Source organism: Eriocheir sinensis, chromosome 62, assembly GCF_024679095.1.
Source record: "Eriocheir sinensis breed Jianghai 21 chromosome 62, ASM2467909v1, whole genome shotgun sequence".
NCBI lineage: Eukaryota > Metazoa > Arthropoda > Malacostraca > Decapoda > Varunidae > Eriocheir > Eriocheir sinensis.
This window is the reverse complement of record NC_066570.1, coordinates 5,803,570-5,820,748: the sequence shown is the minus strand read 5'-3', so window position 1 is coordinate 5,820,748 and position 17,179 is coordinate 5,803,570. Positions and strand designations below refer to the sequence as shown.

Below are 17,179 nucleotides of genomic sequence, written 5' to 3'. Positions count from 1 at the left end.
AGCCGCCGTAGCCGGGCTCCGGCATGGGGCTGGCCAGGGCGGCGGCCACCAGCAGGAGCACACTCAGTACTGCAAACACCTGCAACACAACAACAAAAATACTTCAAATACATGATTGGTACATATTGCGGATACATGTACAACTATAGTAACGAATGAGGCCTGTGTGTGTGTGTGTGTGTGTGTGTGTGTGTGTGTGTGTGTGTGTGTGTGTGTGTGTGTGTGTGTGTGTGTGTGTGTGTGTGTGTGTGTGTGTGTGTGTGTGTGTGTGTGTGTGTGTGTGTGTGTGTGTGTGTGTGTGTGTGTGTGTGTGTGTGTGTGTGTGTGTGTGTGTGTGTGTGTGTGTGTGTGTGTGTGTGTGTGTGTGTGTGTGTGTGTGTGTGTGTGTGTGTGTGTTTGTGTGTGTGTGTGTGTGTGTGTGTGTGTGTGTGTGTGTGTGTGTGTGTGTGTGTGTGTGTGTGTGTTGATGTGTGTGTGTGTGTGTGTGTGTGTGTGTGTGTGTGTGTGTGTGTGTGTGTGTGTGTGTGTGTGTGTGTGTGTGTTAGTTGATTGTGTGTGTGTGTGTGTGTGTGTGTGTGTGTGTGTGTGTGTGTGTGTGTGTGTGTGTGTTGATTGTGTGTGTGTGTGTGTGTGTGTGTGTGTGTGTGTGTGTGTGTGTGTGTGTGTGTGTGTGTGTGTGTGTGTGTGTGTGTGTGTGTGTGTGTGTGTGTGTGTGTGTGTGTGTGTGTGTTTGTGTGTGTGTGTGTGTGTGTGTGTGTGTTCATGTGTGTGTGTGTGTGTGTGCGTGTGTGCTAGTTGATGTGTGTGACTCACTGCCTTGTACATGTCGCCTCGATGATTGGGTGTCGTCGAGTGATGCTTGACCGTCGTCGCCAACGCCTTATATACTGACCATTGCCTCGCCTCTCTATGGGGGAGTGTTGAGGGAGGGAGTGACGGTGTTACGTTATGGGTGAAAGGGAGGCACTAACATCTATACGAGAACTACTACTACTGCTACTACTATTACTACTACTATTACTACTACTACTACTACTATTACTACTACTATTACTACTACTACTATTACTACTACTACTACTACTACTACTACTACTACTACTATTACTACTACTACTATTACTACTACTACTATTACTACTACTACTATTACTACTACTACTATTACTACTACTATTGCTACTACTATTGCTACTACTACAGTACTTCTACTGCTGCTGCTATAACACTTCTAGTCAGTGTTCAGGAAGCCCCACGCTCCAGGTTCTCCTACACTCAGCTCTGCTACAATCGTGCCAAAGAAGTAGATACAGGATAGCTTCAAACTTTTGGATCTGCGTTATTTTTATCTGAAAGAAAATTTATGTTGTCTTGGGAATGGACGCCAAATCTTTGTCTATCGCCTCCGCGCAGCCTTTCCACAGCGTCACAGCGGGCGAGGCAAAGTGAGTCACATGGTGGATTAGGTTACTGACCTCGCGGGGATGCGTTACGACTGTGCTGAATTTATGCTACTAGTTTTATGGTTATAGGTTATCAATTTGGAGTGGAGTTCCTAATATATTGGTGCTGGGTTATTTAATTAATCGGCAAAGTTAGGGGCCAAATTTTGTTGGGCAAAGTTACTAATTTGATTGTTAGCTGATCTAATAGGTGGAGTTAGGTGACCAATTTAGAGGGGCGAGGCTGGGAGGACGAGAAGGCAACGGACAGGACGGGTGGAGGGGGTCGGAGAGGAAAGGCATTAACGCATCGCTCCTTCCTCTGCCTGTCATTCAGTAACCGCGCAGAAACCTTGCACGAGCCCCACTCACTCGTCTCGTCGCTCAGTTCCACATGACGTTTCTCTGAACAAATCGTCGCTAAATCCGCCCCCAAAGCCGCCCGCCACCGCCATAGCCGCCGTAACAAGCATAGCCGCCCTACCCACCATAGCCGCCGCGGCGGTATCCGATCTCCGGATTTGTCCTGGCCAGGGCAGTGGCTGCCAGCAAGAACACACTCAGTATTGCAAACACCTGCAAAACAACACAACAGAACGCAACGGAAACACATCAGTGTGATATAATACGCGTATAGCACTATTACCGCACTCCGACAAATAGGAAGTCAGTTACTCTAGCACGAACCTCCTCACAGTGCTGCTGCATCACCCCAACACATCACTCATATGTCATCTACGTGCTATTTGAATTTGTATGTCAGATACTCTGTCTATATCAGATAAGCTCTAGTAGCACCATGGCCTGGGAACTCCCCGGGCGGGCCTCAGTAGTCCAGTCCAGTAGTAGGCGTGGGATTGCCTTTGTAACGGCTCCCCGCACGGACTGACTTCATGGCTGAGTCGGACTGTACCTTGGACTGTACCTTCCCACCCTGAAACACTCGGCCCTGCAAACACCGGCAACACTGCACAACTACTGCATGCATGTCAGTTCGGTGTAGTACACGTCCATGGGCAACTAAAGTGTCACCTGCGGACTTAAATGAGTAGTTAAAGGGAAGGTCGGAGGGAGGCGGGGTGGGGAGGGGGAAGGATCTGCTATTTGTAAAGCAACTGGCCTCCCGTGCTGTAGTCCCCTGTTGGAGTTTCCGCCAAGGCTGGGTGGGCACGCCATCCCCGATCCACTGAATTTGGCGCCGTTTGAATTCGAAAACTAATTCAAAACTTATAACCACTCAGACAGGACACGCTGTTACCCGAAACGAGCGGAGGAAACACCAAGAACTCCGGCCACTAAGGATGAGCTATAAGAAGTATTAGTGGTATGAGGAGGTGCAGTAGGAACAGAAGCAGAAGTAAATGTAAAATAGTGTTGTAATTGTAGTAGTGATGTGTGTACTATATAGTTGTTGCTGTTCTCGTTTATTTTATTATTTAGCAGCATTTGAAAGATTTCTCTGATTCGTTAGCCAACAAAAAAAATCTGACAAATATCCGCAAACACGCAGGAAGGATGAGGAACTTGAAAGACAAAGAATAAGGATCTTTTTATTGTTTTCTCGACGAAACACTCAAAGCCTGAAAGACACAGGACGAAAGAAAGCCTTTATTGGAGGTGTTCTCGGCCGAAACGTTGCTCGTCCTCGCGGCACAAAACAGCAACGGGACAGGACGAGGACGAACTTTGCCAATCTTTAGAAAATTGTTCTTAATCAAAGGGCGTGGACGCTCCTCCTTTATCGTCCCTAGCCATAGTAGCCGTAGCCGCCGTAGCCGCCATAGCCGCCACGGAAGCCGCCGCCATACCCGCCGTAGAGGCCACCAAAACCGCCACCACCAAACCCGCGGTATCCACCACCATAGCCGAAGTAGCCGGGCTCCGGCATGGGGCTGGCCAGGGCGGCGGCCACCATCAGGAGCACACTCAGCACTGCAAACACCTGCAACACAACACCTGATGCAGACCCCAGTGTGATACAGCACACGTACACGTACAACAATACTGCAGTACTGCAATACTGCAACACACAGCACTGCAAACACCTCAGAAATGTTACGTGCAAACATAAATAATAACAAAAGAATAAAGCACGCTATTTACTGCTCCTGTATATGAACGTAGATGAGTGGCCATAAAATGAGGTCAAATACGCCGCCGTCGAGTGTCGAGGGCGGCAAAAAGTGAGTAGTCGAGAAGATGAAAGTTTAGAAGACGAGGGAGAGAGAGAAGGGAAGAGGGTGTGTCGTGTGGCGGCCACTACATGCCTGGTGACCTGTGTGGCGCTTGTCTCGGCCTGTGTGTGTGTGTGTGTGTGTGTGTGTGTGTGTGTGTGTGTGTGTGTGTGTGTGTATCTCTGACTGTCTGTGTGTGTGTGTGTGTGTGTGTGTCTATCTCTGACTGTTTATGTGTGTGTGTGTGTGTGTGTGTGTGTGTGTGTGTGTGTGTGTGTGTCTATCTCTGACTGTCTATGTGTGTGTGTGTGTGTGTGTGTGTGTGTGTGTGTGTGTGTGTGTGTGTGTGTCTATCTCTGACTGTCTATGTGTGTGTGTGTGTGTGTGTGTGTGTGTGTGTGTGTGTGTGTGTGTGTGTGTGTGTGTGTGTGTGTGTGTGTGTGTGTGTGTGTGTGTGTGTGTCTGTCTGTCTCTGACTGTCTGTGTGTGTGTGTGTGTGTGTGTGTGTGTGTGTGTGTGTGTGTGTGTGTGTGTGTGTGTGTGTGTGTGTGTGTGTGTGTGTGTGTTACTCACCGCCTTGTACATGTCGCCTCGAGGAGTGGGTGTCGTCGAGTGGTGCCGAACCCTCGTCGTCGCCGCCGATATATACTCCTCGCCGCCCCTGTCCCCCGCACCCCCCGACTCCCCTTCGTCCTTAACCCCGCGGCGATTATCTCAACACCTTGGAAATAACCAAATAACCGGGTGTCAGAAGGTGAATGGAAAAAGGCGGGGCTAGTAGTAGTAGTAGTAGAGGAAGTAAAAGTCGTAGTAGTAGTAGTAGTAGTAGTAGTAGTAGTAGTAGAGGATGTAAAAGTCGTATTAGTAATAGTAGCCCCCAACATCTCCAATATGAACTATGAAGCCACAGTGGTGGAGAGTGACATTAGGGTGGGTCGGGAGTGACTTGAGTAGGGAAGAAAAGGGGGATCTAGACGTAATAGATGATAGGTGATTTAGTGGTAGGTAGTATTAGTGATATGGTTGGATGCCACAGTCATTAGCGAACAGAGTTGGGGCTAATGACCTCCAAGCTATGGAGCCCTCCATGATTATGTGTCGGGAAAATAAACATGGATGGAGGTATCATTTATGTAGAAAAAAAATAGTTGAAGTAGTAGTAGTAGTAGTAGAAGTAGTAGTAGTAGAGGAAGTAAAAGTCGTAGTAGTAGTAGTAGTAGTAGTAGTAGTAGTAGTAAAAGAAGTAGTAGTAGTAGGAGGAGGAGGAGGAACTTATCTAATTTAGCGTAGTGTTCACTTAAGAATAGTAACGTGCTCACTAAATCAAGTTCATACGTATTGTGCTCACCAAGTTGTTGATGTTATGTTCACTTGAAGTTCGTATTGTGATCACCAAGTTGATGATGTTGTGTTCTCTTGAAATTCGTATTGTGCTCAACAAGTCCTTTGTTGTGTGTTCAAGTCGTTTCTCCTCACCCCAAGGACAGGTAACCTCATACTCACCAAGTCTAGTTTGATCTTGTTCTCTTTATTTCAGGTGACGCCGAGTATCCAGCTAAGAAGGAAGTGTGTTTCTTTTTTTTTCTTTTTCATTCCTCTCTCTCTCTCTCTCTCTCTCTCTCTCTCTCTCTCTCTCTCTCTCTCTCTCTCTCTCTCTCTCTCTCTCTCTCTCTCTCTCATTAATACCTATTGCTTTTTTTTTTTTTTTTTTACAGCAAAGACAGCTCAAGGCACAAAAAGTAAACATTAATAAAAAAAAAAGCCCACTACTCGCTGCTCCTAAAAAGAATCCAAAGGGTGGCCGAAGATAAGTCAGTTTCGGGAGGAGGTGTCCTGATACCCTCCTCTTGAAAGAGTTCAAGTCGTAGGCAGGAGGAAATACAGATGAAGGAAGATTGTTCCAGAGTTTACCAGCGTGAGGGATGAAAAGAGTGAAGATGCTGGTTAACTCTTGCATAAGGGTTTGGACAGTATAGGGATGAGCATGAGTAGAAAGTCGAGTGCAGCGGGGCCGCGGGAGGAGGCATGCAGTTAGCAAGTTCAGAAGAGCAGTCAGCGTGGAAATATCGATAGAAGATGAAAGAGAGGCAACATTGCGGCGGAATTTAAGAGGTAGAAGACTATCAGTATGAGGAGGAGAGCTGATGAGACGAAGAGCCTTTGCCTCCACTCTGTCCAGAAGAGCTGTGGTGGAGCCCCCACACATGAGATGCATACTCCATACGAGGGGCGGACAAGGCCCTGTATATGGACAGCAACTGTGCAGGGGAGAAGAACTGGCGGAGACGGTACAGAACGCCCAGCCTCGAGGAAGCTGATTTAGTAAGAGATGAGATATGAAGTTTCCAGTTGAGATTTTGAGTTAAGGATAGACCGAGGATGTTTAGTGTTGAGGAAGGTGATAGCTGGGTGTTGTCAAAGAATAGGGATAGTTGTTTGGAAGATTGTGTCGAGTGGATAGGTGGAGAAGCTGTGTTTTGAGGCGTTGAAGGACACCAGGTTCTTCTTGCCCCAATCGGAAATAATAGTAAGGTCTGAGGCTAAGCGTTCTGCAGCCTCCAGCCTTGAGTCGTTAAGTTCCTGAAGGGTGGGTCTTCTATTAAAAGAAGTTGAATAATGCAGAGTGGAATCATCGGCGTAGGAATGGATAGGACAGTTCGTTTTGGAAAGAAGATCATCAATGAACAAAAGAAAAAGAGTGGTAGATAGGACAGAACCCTGTGGTACACCACTGTTAATAGATTTAGTGTAATAAAAGTGACAGTCTACCACGGCAGTAATAGAACTTTCAGAAAGTAAACTGGAGATAAAGGTACAGAGAGAAGGATAGAAACCGTAGGAGGGTAGTTTAGAAAGCAAAGATTTGTTCCAGACCCTATCAAAAGCTTTTGATATGTCCAGCGCAATAGCAAAAGTTTCACCGAAACGGCTAAGAGAGGATGACCAAGAGTCAGTTAAGAAGGCTAGGAGATCACCAGTAGAACGCCCCTTGCAGAACCCATACTGGCGATCAGATAGAAGGTCAGAAGTGGAAAGGTGCTTTTGAATCTTACGGTTAAGGATTGATTCAAAAGCTTTAGATAGACAAGAAAGTAAAGCAATAGGACGGTAGTTTGAGGGATTGGAGCGGTCACCCTTCTTAGGTACAGGCTGTGTGAAGGCATACTTCCAGCAAGAAGGAAAGGTAGATGTTGACAGGCAGAGGCGAAAGAGTTTGACCAGGCAGGGTGACAGCACGGAGGCACAGTTTTTAAGGACAATAGGAGGCACTCCATCAGGTCCATAAGCCTTCTGAGGATTGAGGCCAGAGGGCATAGAAACATCATTTTGAAGAATCTTTATAACAGGCATAAAAGAGTCAGAGGTAGGATGCGTAGGAGGAATATGCACAGAATCGTCCAGAGTGGAGTTTTTAGAAAAGTTTGAGAGAAAAGTTCAGCCTTAGAGATAGATGAGACGGCAGTGTTGCCGTCAGGACTGAGGAGTGGAGGGAAAGATGAAGAAGTGAAGTTGGAGGAGATGTTTTTGGCTAGATGCCAGAAGTCACGGGAAGAGTTAGAGAAAGCAAGGTTTTGACATTTTCTATTAATGAAAGAGTTTTTGGTTAGTCGGAGAATAGATTTGGCACGATTTCAGGCAGAAATGTAAAGTTCATAATTAGCATTAGTTTGAAGGCTCTGGTATCTTTTGTGAGCTACCTCTAGTTAGGTTGCATTAGGTTGCTATGTACTCTATGTCGTTTCTTGCATTGAAATTCTAGGAAATTCGTAAATATAACACACACACACACACACACACACACACACACACACACACACACACACACACACACACAGTTAACCTGATTTTCCTCCATCATTCACGATATTCTGTTCATAACATTAGCCTTCCCCTCCCCTCTCCCTCCTTCCTGCCCTCCTGTTATCCTCGCCTAATCGTCACCTGTTCTTCCCCAGGTGAGTGAAGGCGCCACGAACCCACTCCTGCACGCGTGTCGGCCCCTTGGTGAGTACTAAACACATTGATCTAAAGTTGTATATGGGTGCATGCAGGTATTTTCAGCGGCGATGTTGCTGTTGGAACTCTTCTGAAACGTGAGGTGACTTAACATATCGAAATTATTATTGTGTTTGTGAATAAGTAGACATAAACTGATGAAGAATGTGATGATGAAACTTCGAAAAAAATGGTTACAAAACATGTTGATAAAGGTTTAAAATGATTGGCATGGTCACGATTTTCCCGATATCCTTGCGTGCCCAGATTGTGTTCTTTTGGGTAGCAGCGTGAAGGCCATACCAACGTTTTCTCTAGTAACGTTTATAAGGATACGCTGTGCCAAGGCGTCATCCGAGAAACGTATATTTCGTAAAGACCGAATTCCCTCATGGCGCTAATGATATCCCTGCGTGCTCAGGTTACGGTCTTTTGGGCGGCAGCGTGAAGGCCACCAGCGTTTTGTCTGGTAACGTTAATGAGGATACGTTGGGCAAAGCCTTCATCAGCGAGGCATGCACACTTCACACCAACTTGCCTGAGTCCTTGTGAACGCAGATTATGTTTTTAGTGTGGCAACGTTAAGGCTGCTAACGTTTTGTCTTCTAACGTTTATAAGGATACGTTGGGCAAAGAATTTATCAACTAGAGATGAATGCTTTGTTAAACCGAAATGCCTAATGCACTCCTACTCCTATGAACCTGTCGTGTGTTTTTTCTTTATTGTGTGTGTGTGTGTGTGTGTGTGTGTGTGTGTGTGTGTGTGTGTGTGTAGAAACGTTCAGTCCAGTTAACGTTTGTCTGGCTACGTTGGTCAAATAATTCATCACCGAAACAAGTATCCTCTGTTCAGTCCTGCAAGCCACTCACAAGCTTTTTTTTTCTTATGCTTCCATTCAGGCCACCCACTCCTGTACCCTGCCATGTGTCCTTCCTTCATCCTTCCTGCATCCTTTCTTCATCCTTCCTGCATCCTTCCTTCATCCTTCCTGCATCCTTCCTTCATCCTTCCTTCATCCTTCCTTCATCCTTCTTGCATCCTTCCTTCATCCTTCTTGCATCCTTCCTTCATCCTTCTTGCATCCTTCCTTCATCCTTCTTGCATCCTTCCTTCACCCTTCTTGCATCCTTCCTTCATCCTTCCTGCATCCTTCCTTCATCCTTCCTTCATCCTTCCTGCATCCTTCCTTCATCCTTCCTTCATCCTTCCTGCATCCTTCCTTCATCCTTCCTGCATCCTTCCTGCATCCTTCCTGCATCCTTCCTTCATCCTTCCTTCATCCTTCCTGCATCCTTCCTTCATCCTTCCTGCATCCTTCCTTCATCCTTCCTTCATCCTTCCTTCATCCTTCCTGCATCCTTCCTTCATCCTTCCTGCATCCTTCCTTCATCCTTCCTTCATCCTTCCTTCATCCTTCCTGCATCCTTCCTTCATCCTTCCTGCATCCTTCCTTCATCCTTCCTGCATCCTTCCTTCATCCTTCCTGCATCCTTCCTTCATCCTTCCTGCATCCTTCCTTCATCCTTCCTTCATCCTTCCTGCATCCTTCCTTCATCCTTCCTTCATCCTTCCTTCATCCTTCCTTCATCCTTCCTTCATCCTTCCTTCATCCTTCCTTTTTCCTTCCTGCATCCTTCCTTCATCCTACCTTCATCCTTCCTTCATCCTTCCTGCATCTTTCTTTATCCTTCCTTCATCCTACCTTCATCCTTCCTTCATCTTTCCTGCATCCTTCCTTCATCCTACCTTCATCCTTCCTTCATCCTTCCTTCATCCTTCCTTCATCCTTCCTTCATCTTTCCTGCATCCTTCCTTCATCCTTCCTGCATCCTTCCTTCATCCTTCCTTCATCCTTCCTTCATCGCCTCTACCCAGTACTTACCAAGCTTTCCCACAACTTGGCCCCTTCACAAGACCACCGACGGATCTTTTAAGCGTCGTATCAATCTTCATCAACAATAATGAGTCTGAATAATTGTTGGTGACCTGTTTTTCTTGGTGTGGTTACTTGGTATTTTATTTGTTATATAACTTTTTAAGACTGAGTTTGTATTGTGTCGACTTAACTCTGTGGAAATCCAACGCTTTTAACCAGCTCCGTCCTAGAAAGGGAATTAAAAAGCCAACCGAGGCGCATAACTTAAAAAATACTAATGTAACGTTAAAAATATCTGCCATGGGTAGTTGAGGGACAAGATGACCCAGATGTTGAGGAAGGTTGTCCCGACGTGGCTGTAGCGGCCACGTTTCTCCCTCTGCAAGGCAAACAATTCACCGAACGCGCTGCAAACGTGTCCAACAGTATCCGGGTGGATATTGGCGTCTGAGGGTTTTGAATTCGTGGACAAAGGGCGTTCTTTGACATCATCATCTTTGATCCCATGGCCCGTTAACATGGAGACCTGCCCCGCGACGCAGCCCACAGAAGGGATGAACAGGAGAGAGGCAGGCAGGGCGTGTGGAGAAAGAATACATCATGTCGACCAGCGGGCCATTGCTGCCCACACGGCCGTGTCCCTGGTCCATCGCATTAGCGATCGTGATCGTATGACGGTATTCTTACTCACTGTCGCCTTGGAACGATGGATGTGTATCACCGCCTGTCCAGGACCATGCGTAATACTTTATTTTTTTATCGATGCTTACCTGCTGGAAAGTTTTGAGGTGTTCAAGGCTTCCTTCGCGAGACGCTCATGCATATAGCAACTACCCTTAAAATGGAATGGCGCTCAAGCATTCTCCTGATAGTCATGCATGGCTTGTTGTCAGATGACTCCTATCTCCACGCTCCTTCCATCCAGCCAGTCAGCTCCACAGAGTTATATACAGAGTGTATATAACTCTGTGGTCAGCTCCCGTAGCTATGGGAGACGGAAGGGGGCGGAGTTTAGTGTGTGGCGACTATAGTTATTGTTGTACTTGTTCACGTTTACTGCTGTTTAGCAGCATTTGAAAGAAAACTACTTCGTTAACCAGCGAAATAACTAATAAAGCAGGATAGATGAGATCATGACAGCCAAAGCACAAAGGGAAATAACTTGACGGTCGTCACAACAGTTTTCTCGAGCAGAGCGAGTGAAAGAGCCAGTAAGAAAGAAAACCTTTATTGGAGGTGTTCGAAACACTGCTCGTCCTCGTGACGCACAACAACAACGGGACAGGACGAGGACGAGCTTTGCCAACTCTTTGGATAACTCTTCTGGACGGGCTGCAGGCTCCTCCTTCAGCGTCCCTAGCCATGGTAGCCACCATAACCACCTCCATGGCCGCCACCGCCATGCCCACCGTAGCCACCATAACCACCTCCATGGCCGCCACCGCCATACCCACCATAGCCGCCATAACCACCTCCGCCATGTCCGCCACCATAGCCGCCGTAGCCGGGCTCCGGCACGGGGCTGGCCAGGGCGGCGGCCACCAGCAGGAGCACACTCAGTACTGCAAACACCTGCAACACAACAACAAAAATACTTCAAATACATGATTGGTACATATTGCGGGTACACGTACAACTATACTAACGAATGAGGCCTGTGTGTGTGTGTGTGTGTGTGTGTGTGTGTGTGTGTGTGTGTGTGTGTGTGTGTGTGTGTGTGTGTGTGTGTGTGTGTGTGTGTGTGTGTGTGTGTGTGTGTGTGTGTGTGTGTGTGTGTGTGTGTGTGTGTGTGTGTGTGTGTGTGTGTGTGTGTGTGTGTGTGTGTGTGTGTGTGTGTGTGTGTGTGTGTGTGTGTGTGTGTGTGTGTGTGTGTGTGTGTGTGTGTGTGTGTGTGTGTGTGTGTGTGTGTGTGTGTGTGTGTGTGTGTGTGTGTGTGTGTGTGTGTTGTTGTGTGTGTGTGTGTGTGTGTGTGTGTGTGTGTGTGTGTGTGTGTGTGTGTGTGTGTGTGTGTGTGTGTGTGTGTGTGTGTGTGTGTGTGTTAGTTGATGTGTGTGTGTGTGTGTGTGTGTGTGTGTGTGTGTGTGTGTGTGTGTGTGTGTGTGTGTGTGTGTGTGTGTGTGTGTTAGTTGATGTGTGTGTGACTCACTGCCTTGTACATGTCGCCTCGGTAATTGGGTGTCGTCGAGTGATGCTTGACCGTCGTCGCCAACGCCTTATATACTGACCATTGCCTCGCCTCTCTATGGGGGAGTGTTGAGGGAGGGAGTGACGGTGTTACGTTATGGGTGAAAGGGAGGCACTAACATCTATACGAGAACTACTACTACTGCTACTTCTACTACTATTACTACTACTACTAAAATTACTACTACTACTGCTATTACTACTCTTAGTACTACTACTACTAGTACTACTACTACTAGTACTACTACTAGTACTACTACTACTACTACTACTAGTACTACTACTAGTACTACTACTACTATTACTACTACTACTACTACTACTACTATTACTACTACTATTACTACTACTACTTCTACTATTATTACTACTACTACTACTACTACTACTACTACTACTACTACTACTACTACTACTACTACTATTACTACTACTACTATTATTACTACTACTACTATTACTACTACTACTACATAAATGATACCTCCACCCATGTTTATTTTCCCGACACATAATCATGGAGGGCTCCATAGCTTGGAGGTCATTAGCCCCAACTCTGTTCGCTAATGACTGTGGCATCCAACCATATCACTAATACTACCTGACACTAAATCACCTATCCTCTATTACGTCTAGATCCTACTACTATTATTACTACTACTACTACTATTACTGCTACTACTACTATTACTACTACTGCTACTATTACTACAACTATAATTACTACTACTACTACTACTACTACTACTACTACTATTACTACAACTATTATTACTACTACTACTATTACTACTACTACTATTACTACTACTACTATTACTACTACTATTATTACTACTACTATTGCTACTACTATTGCTACTACTACAGTACTTCTACTGCTGCTGCTATAACACCCCTAGTCAGTGTTCAGGAAGCCCCACGCTCCAGGTTCTACACTCAGCTCTGCTACAATCGTGCCAAAGAAGTAGATACAGGATAGCTTCAAACTTTTGGATCTGCGTTATTTTTATCTGAAAGAAAATTTATGTTGTCTTGGGAATGGACGCCAAATCTTTGTCTATCGCCTCCGCGCAGCCTTTCCACAGCGTCACAGCGGGCGAGGCAAAGTGAGTCACATGGTGGATTAGGTTACTGACCTCGCGGGGATGCGTTACTAGTTTGGTGAATTTATGCTACTAGTTTTATGGTCATAGGTTATCAATTTGGAGTGGAGTTCCTAATATATTGGTGCTGGGTTATTTAATTAATCGGCAAAGTTAGGGGCCAAATTTTGTTGGGCAAAGTTACTAATTTGATTGTTAGCTGATCTAATAGGTGGAGTTAGGTGACCAATTTAGAGGGGCGAGGCTGGGAGGACGAGAAGGCAACGGACAGGACGGGTGGATGGGGTTGGAGAGGAAAGGCATTAACGCATCGCTCCTTCCTCTGCCTGTCATTCAGTAACCGCGCAGAAACCTTGCACGAGCCCCACTCACTCGTCTCGTCGCTCACTTCCACATGACGTTTCTCTGAACAAATCGTCGCTAAATCCGCCCCCAAAGCCGCCCGCCACCGCCATAGCCGCCGTAACAAGCATAGCCGCCCTACCCACCATAGCCGCCGCGGCGGTATCCGATCTCCGGATTTGTCCTGGCCAGGGCAGTGGCTACCAGCAAGAACACACTCAGTATTGCAAACACCTGCAACACAACACAACAGAACGCAACGGAAACACATCAGTGTGATATAATACGCGTATAGCACTATTACCGCACTCCGACAAATAGGAAGTCAGTTACTCTGGGGCACGAACCTCCTCACAGTGCTGCTGCATCACCCCCAACACATCACTCTCTCCCTCATATGTCATCTACGTGCTATTTGAATTTGTATGTCAGATACTCTGTCTATATCAGATAAGATCAGGTAGCACCATGGCCTGGGAACTCCCCGGGCGGGCCCCAGTAGTCCAGTCCAGTAGTAGGCGTGGGATTGCCTTTGTAACGGCTCCCCGCACGGACTGACTTCACGGCTGAGTCGGACTGTACCTTGGACTGTACCTTCCCACCCTGAAACACTCGGCCCTGCAAACACCTGCAACACTGCACAACTACTGCATGCATGTCAGTTCGGTGTAGTACACGTCCATGGGCAACTAAAGTGTCACCTGCGGACTTAAATGAGTAGTTAAAGGGAAGGTCGGAGGGAGGCGGGGTGGGGGAAGGATCTGCTATTTGTAAAGCAACTGGCCTCCCGTGCTGTAGTCCCCTGTTGGAGTTTCCGCCAAGGCTGGGTGGGCACGCCATCCCCGATCCACTGAATTTGGCGCCGTTTGAATTCGAAAACTAATTCAAAACTTATAACCACTCAGACAGGACACGCTGTTACCCGAAACGAGCGGAGGAAACACCAAGAACTCCGGCCACTAAGGATGAGCTATAAGAAGTATTAGTGGTATGAGGAGGTGCAGTAGGAACAGAAGCAGAAGTAAATGTAAAATAGTGTTGTAATTGTAGTAGTGATGTATGTACTATATAGTTGTTGCTGTTCTCGTTTATTTTATTATTTAGCAGCATTTGAAAGATTTCTCTGATTCGTTAGCCAACAAAACAAATCTGACAAATATCCGCAAACACGCAGGAAGGATGAGGAACTTGAAAGACAAAGAATAAGGATCTTTTTATTGTTTTCTCGACGAAACACTCAAAGCCTGAAAGACACAGGACGAAAGAAAGCCTTTATTGGAGGTGTTCTCGGCCGAATCGTTGCTCGTCCTCGCGGCACAAAACAGCAACGGGACAGGACGAGGACGAACTTTGCCAATCTTTAGAAAATTGTTCTTAATCAAAGGGCGTGGACGCTCCTCCTTTATCGTCCCTAGCCATAGTAGCCGTAGCCGCCGTAGCCGCCATAGCCGCCACGGAAGCCGCCGCCATACCCGCCGTAGAGGCCACCAAAACCGCCACCACCAAACCCGCGGTATCCACCACCATAGCCCAAGTAGCCGGGCTCCGGCATGGGGCTGGCCAGGGCGGCGGCCACCATCAGGAGCACACTCAGCACTGCAAACACCTGCAACACAACACCTGATGCAGACCCCAGTGTGATACAGCACACGTACACGTACAACAATACTGCAGTACTGCAATACTGCAACACACAGCACTGCAAACACCTCAGAAATGTTACGTGCAAACATAAATAATAACAAAAGAATAAAGCACGCTATTTACTGCTCCTGTATATGAACGTAGATGAGTGGCCATAAAATGAGGTCAAATACGCCGCCGTCGAGTGTGTGTGTGTCTTTTTGTCTGTCTGTCTGTCTATCTCTGACTGTCTATGTATGTGTGTGTGTGTGTGTGTGTGTGTGTGTGTGTGTGTGTGTGTGTGTGTGTGTGTGTGTGTGTCTTTGTCTGTCTGTCTGTATCTCTGACTGTCTATGTGTATGTGTGTGTGTGTGTGTGTGTCTTTGTCTGTCTGTCTGTATCTCTGACTGTCTATGTGTATGTGTGTGTGTGTGTGTGTGTGTGTGTGTGTGTGTGTGTGTGTGTGTGTGTGTGTGTGTGTGTGTGTGTGTGTGTCTGTCTGTATCTCTGTCTGTCTATGTGTGTGTGTGTGTGTGTGTGTGTGTGTGTGTGTGTGTGTGTGTGTGTGTGTGTGTGTGTGTGTGTGTGTCTTTGTCTGTCTGTCTGTCTCTTGACTGTCTGTGTGTGTGTGTGTGTGTGTGTGTCTTTGTCTGTCTGTCTGTCTCTTGACTGTCTGTGTGTGTGTGTGTGTGTGTGTGTGTGTGTGTGTGTGTGTGTGTGTGACTCACCGCCTTGTACATGTCGCCTCGAGGAGTGGGTGTCGTCGAGTGGTGCCGAACCCTCGTCGTCGCCGCCGATATATACTCCTCGCCGCCCCTGTCCCCCGCACCCCCCGACCCTACTTCGTCCTTAACCCCGCGGCGATTATCTCAACACCTTGGGGGGGCGGGGGGGGGAAATAACCAAATAACCGGGTGTCAGAAGGAGAATGGAAAAAGGCGGGGCTAGTAGTAGTAGTAGAGGAAGTAAAAGTAGTAGTAGTAGTAGTAGTAGTAGTAGTAGTAGTAGTAGTAGTAGAGGAAGTAAACGTCGTAATAATAGTAGTAGTAGTAGTAGTAGTAGAGGAAGTAAACGTCGTATTAGTATTATTATTAGTAGTAGTAGCAGTAGTAGTAGTAGTAGCAGTAGTAGTAGTAGCAGCAGTAGTAGTAGTAGTAGTAGTAGTAGTAGTATATCTAATTTAGCGTAGTATTCAGAATAGTAACGTGCTCACTAAATCAAGTTCATACGTATTGTGCTCACCAAGTTGTTGATGTTGTGTTCACTTGACGTTCGTATTGTGCTCACCAAGTTGTTGATGTTGTGTTCACTTGACGTTCGTATTGTGCTCACCAAGTTGTTGATGTTGTGTTCACTTGACGTTCGTATTGTGCTCACCAAGTTGATGATGTTGTGTTCACTTGACGTTCGTATTGTGCTCACCAAGTTGTTGATGTTGTGTTCACTTGACGTTCGTATTGTGCTCACCAAGTTGTTGATGTTGTGTTCACTTGAAGTTCGTATTGTGCTCACCAAGTTGTTGATGTTGTGTTCACTTGACGTTCGTATTGTGCTCACCAAGAATTTATCAACTAGGTTTAACGTTGTTAAACCGAATTGCCTAATGCACTCCTACTCTTATGAAACTATCGTGTCTTCTTTATTTATTTTTTTTATTTTTTTTTATTCATTTATTTTACTTTTTTTGTGTGTGTAGAAACGTTCAGTCCAGTTAACATTTGTCTGGGTACGTTGGGCAAAGAATTCATCACCGAAACAAGTATCCTCTGTTCACTCCTGCATGCATTGTGTATACTTCTGTGACATCCCCCATCACCTTTTAACTCGTTCCAGCCTCATTCCCATTCCCACTCCAGGCTCATCCCCATTCCCTCAGGCAGTAAGTAGCGGGCTTTTTTATTCATTATTGTTTTCTTTTTTTATTACGCCCTTGCACTGTCTCCTCTGATGCAAAAAAAAAAAAATTATCATACCTTCAGGCTCTCCCATATCTGCCCAGCCATAAATATACCCTTGTAATATCTCCATCAATTATCTCATTACAGACTCCCTTATCCCCATTCAGGCTCATCTCCCAAACCTCCAAGCTCTCCCATACCTCCAAGCTCTCCCATACCTCCAAGCTCTCCCATACCTCCAAGGTCTTCCATACCTCCAAGCTCTCCCATACCTGTCCACCCTCATTACACTAACCTCATTCCAAGCTCTCCCATTCCTTACCACTCTCAGAAACTCGTAATTCTCCCCATATCTCCATTCACTCCTAACCCATATCAGGCTCTCCCAAACCTTGCCTTTCTCACAAGTTTGTTTGTTTTTTTCTATCCTTCCATTCAGTCCACCCACTCCTGTACCCTGCCATGTGTCCTTCCTGCATCCTACCTACCTTCCTTCATCCTTCTTGCATCCTTCCTTCATCCTTCCTGCATCCTTCC

General features: G+C 46.4%; 1 protein-coding gene and 1 long non-coding RNA gene across 2 annotated transcripts; both read right to left on the bottom strand.

Annotated features, from left to right (window-relative positions):
• Positions 1–3,189: 3,189 nt before the first annotated feature.
• On the bottom strand, positions 3,190–11,647 carry LOC126986551 (shematrin-like protein 2). The gene is made up of 3 exons (XM_050842819.1): positions 11,636–11,647; positions 10,944–11,061; positions 3,190–3,398 (listed from the first exon to the last, which is right to left on the bottom strand). The coding sequence occupies exons 1-3, from the start codon at positions 11,645–11,647 to the stop codon at positions 3,190–3,192; spliced, it is 339 nt and encodes a 112-aa protein (XP_050698776.1).
• Positions 11,648–14,322: 2,675 nt separating this feature from the next.
• Positions 14,323–15,535, bottom strand: LOC126986662 (uncharacterized). The gene is made up of 2 exons (XR_007739861.1): positions 15,473–15,535; positions 14,323–14,727 (listed from the first exon to the last, which is right to left on the bottom strand). It is a non-coding gene; the product is annotated as an uncharacterized LOC126986662 (long non-coding RNA).
• Between the last annotated feature and the right edge of the window lie 1,644 nt (positions 15,536–17,179).